Source organism: Monopterus albus, unplaced genomic scaffold (genome assembly GCF_001952655.1).
Source record: "Monopterus albus unplaced genomic scaffold, M_albus_1.0 scaffold323.1, whole genome shotgun sequence".
Classification (NCBI taxonomy): Eukaryota; Metazoa; Chordata; class Actinopteri; order Synbranchiformes; family Synbranchidae; genus Monopterus; species Monopterus albus.
Window position 1 is genome coordinate 289,764 of NW_018128203.1, and position 1,035 is coordinate 290,798.

The 1,035-nt window shown below is 41.3% G+C and overlaps 1 protein-coding gene across 1 annotated transcript in view; it reads right to left on the reverse strand.

The window, feature by feature from the left end:
• Positions 1–552, reverse strand: part of atp8b3 (ATPase phospholipid transporting 8B3) — an 18,436-nt gene extending 17,884 nt beyond the window's left edge. Inside the window, exon 1 of the mRNA XM_020624224.1 lies at positions 485–552. Within this exon, the coding sequence (XP_020479880.1) occupies positions 485–509 (25 nt within the window). The 5' untranslated portion in view covers positions 510–552. The remainder of the gene's footprint in view (positions 1–484) is intronic.
• Between the last annotated feature and the right edge of the window lie 483 nt (positions 553–1,035).

The following is a 1,035-nucleotide window of genomic DNA, read 5'->3' on the forward strand; positions in this document are numbered from 1 at the left end:
CTGAGTACAGGCTGGAAGTCCCAAAGTCAAAATGGGATACACCTCCAAAGGTGGTTGAGAATGACCAAGCTAAGATCCTGTGGTACTTCCAGATACAGACTGAAAAACTGGCAATGGCCTACCAACCAGACATAGTAGTGGTGGACAAACAGAAGAAGGAGGTCGTAATGATAGATGTAGCAATCCCAAGTGATAGCAACATCAGGAAGAAGGAACACGAGAAGCTTGAGAAATACCAAGGTCTGAAAGAAGAGCTAGAAAAGACGTGGAGGGTGAAGGCACAAGTGGTCCCCGTGGTAATAGGAACATTGGGGCTGTGACCCCCAAACTGGGAGAGTGGCTCCAACAGATCCCAGGAACACACCTGGCCAATAAAGCTGATTCTGATTCTTTAATCCCTTCTGAATGCATCCCAGGAAATGCAGGGAGAAAATAACACAAAAGGTGAATAAAATGAGAAGGCTGGAGATCTAAAGAGACATACCAGAGTCAACACTTTCCTTGGCCATGATGCTGAGAGCAATCAAACACTTGTAGACTCCTGTTACACTATAAGAGGGAGACAACAAAGTAAAATGGCTGCTTTTGTCACCCTCTAGAATACATTTATGAATTATGTAACTCAATACACTGTTACCATGATTATAACTCCTAAACAATTTTCCCTGCCAGTTGCAGCTGTACAAACCTCACCCATCCTCTATTAACAACTTAGTTAGCCTACATAAAGAAAATGGTACAAAGCTGAACTTAAGGTAACTGGATTTGCTTTTATATAAGATGAAACATAGAAATGCACCAGCTCTCCTGGCTGAAGCTCTACTGGAAGCTGCATCAGCAGTTCTAATGAGGGAGAACTGAGATTGCTTGGATCCAACCATCAGCATTAAATCTGTGAGGTTTCCAACACAAAGTGATAGTATATTAATCAGCACAAGAAATGTAAATACTGTCACATGATATTTTACATGCTACCAAGTAATTAGCAGCTGCAGTACATTTGTTAACAAATTATTAAACACAGCGTAAAAAGAA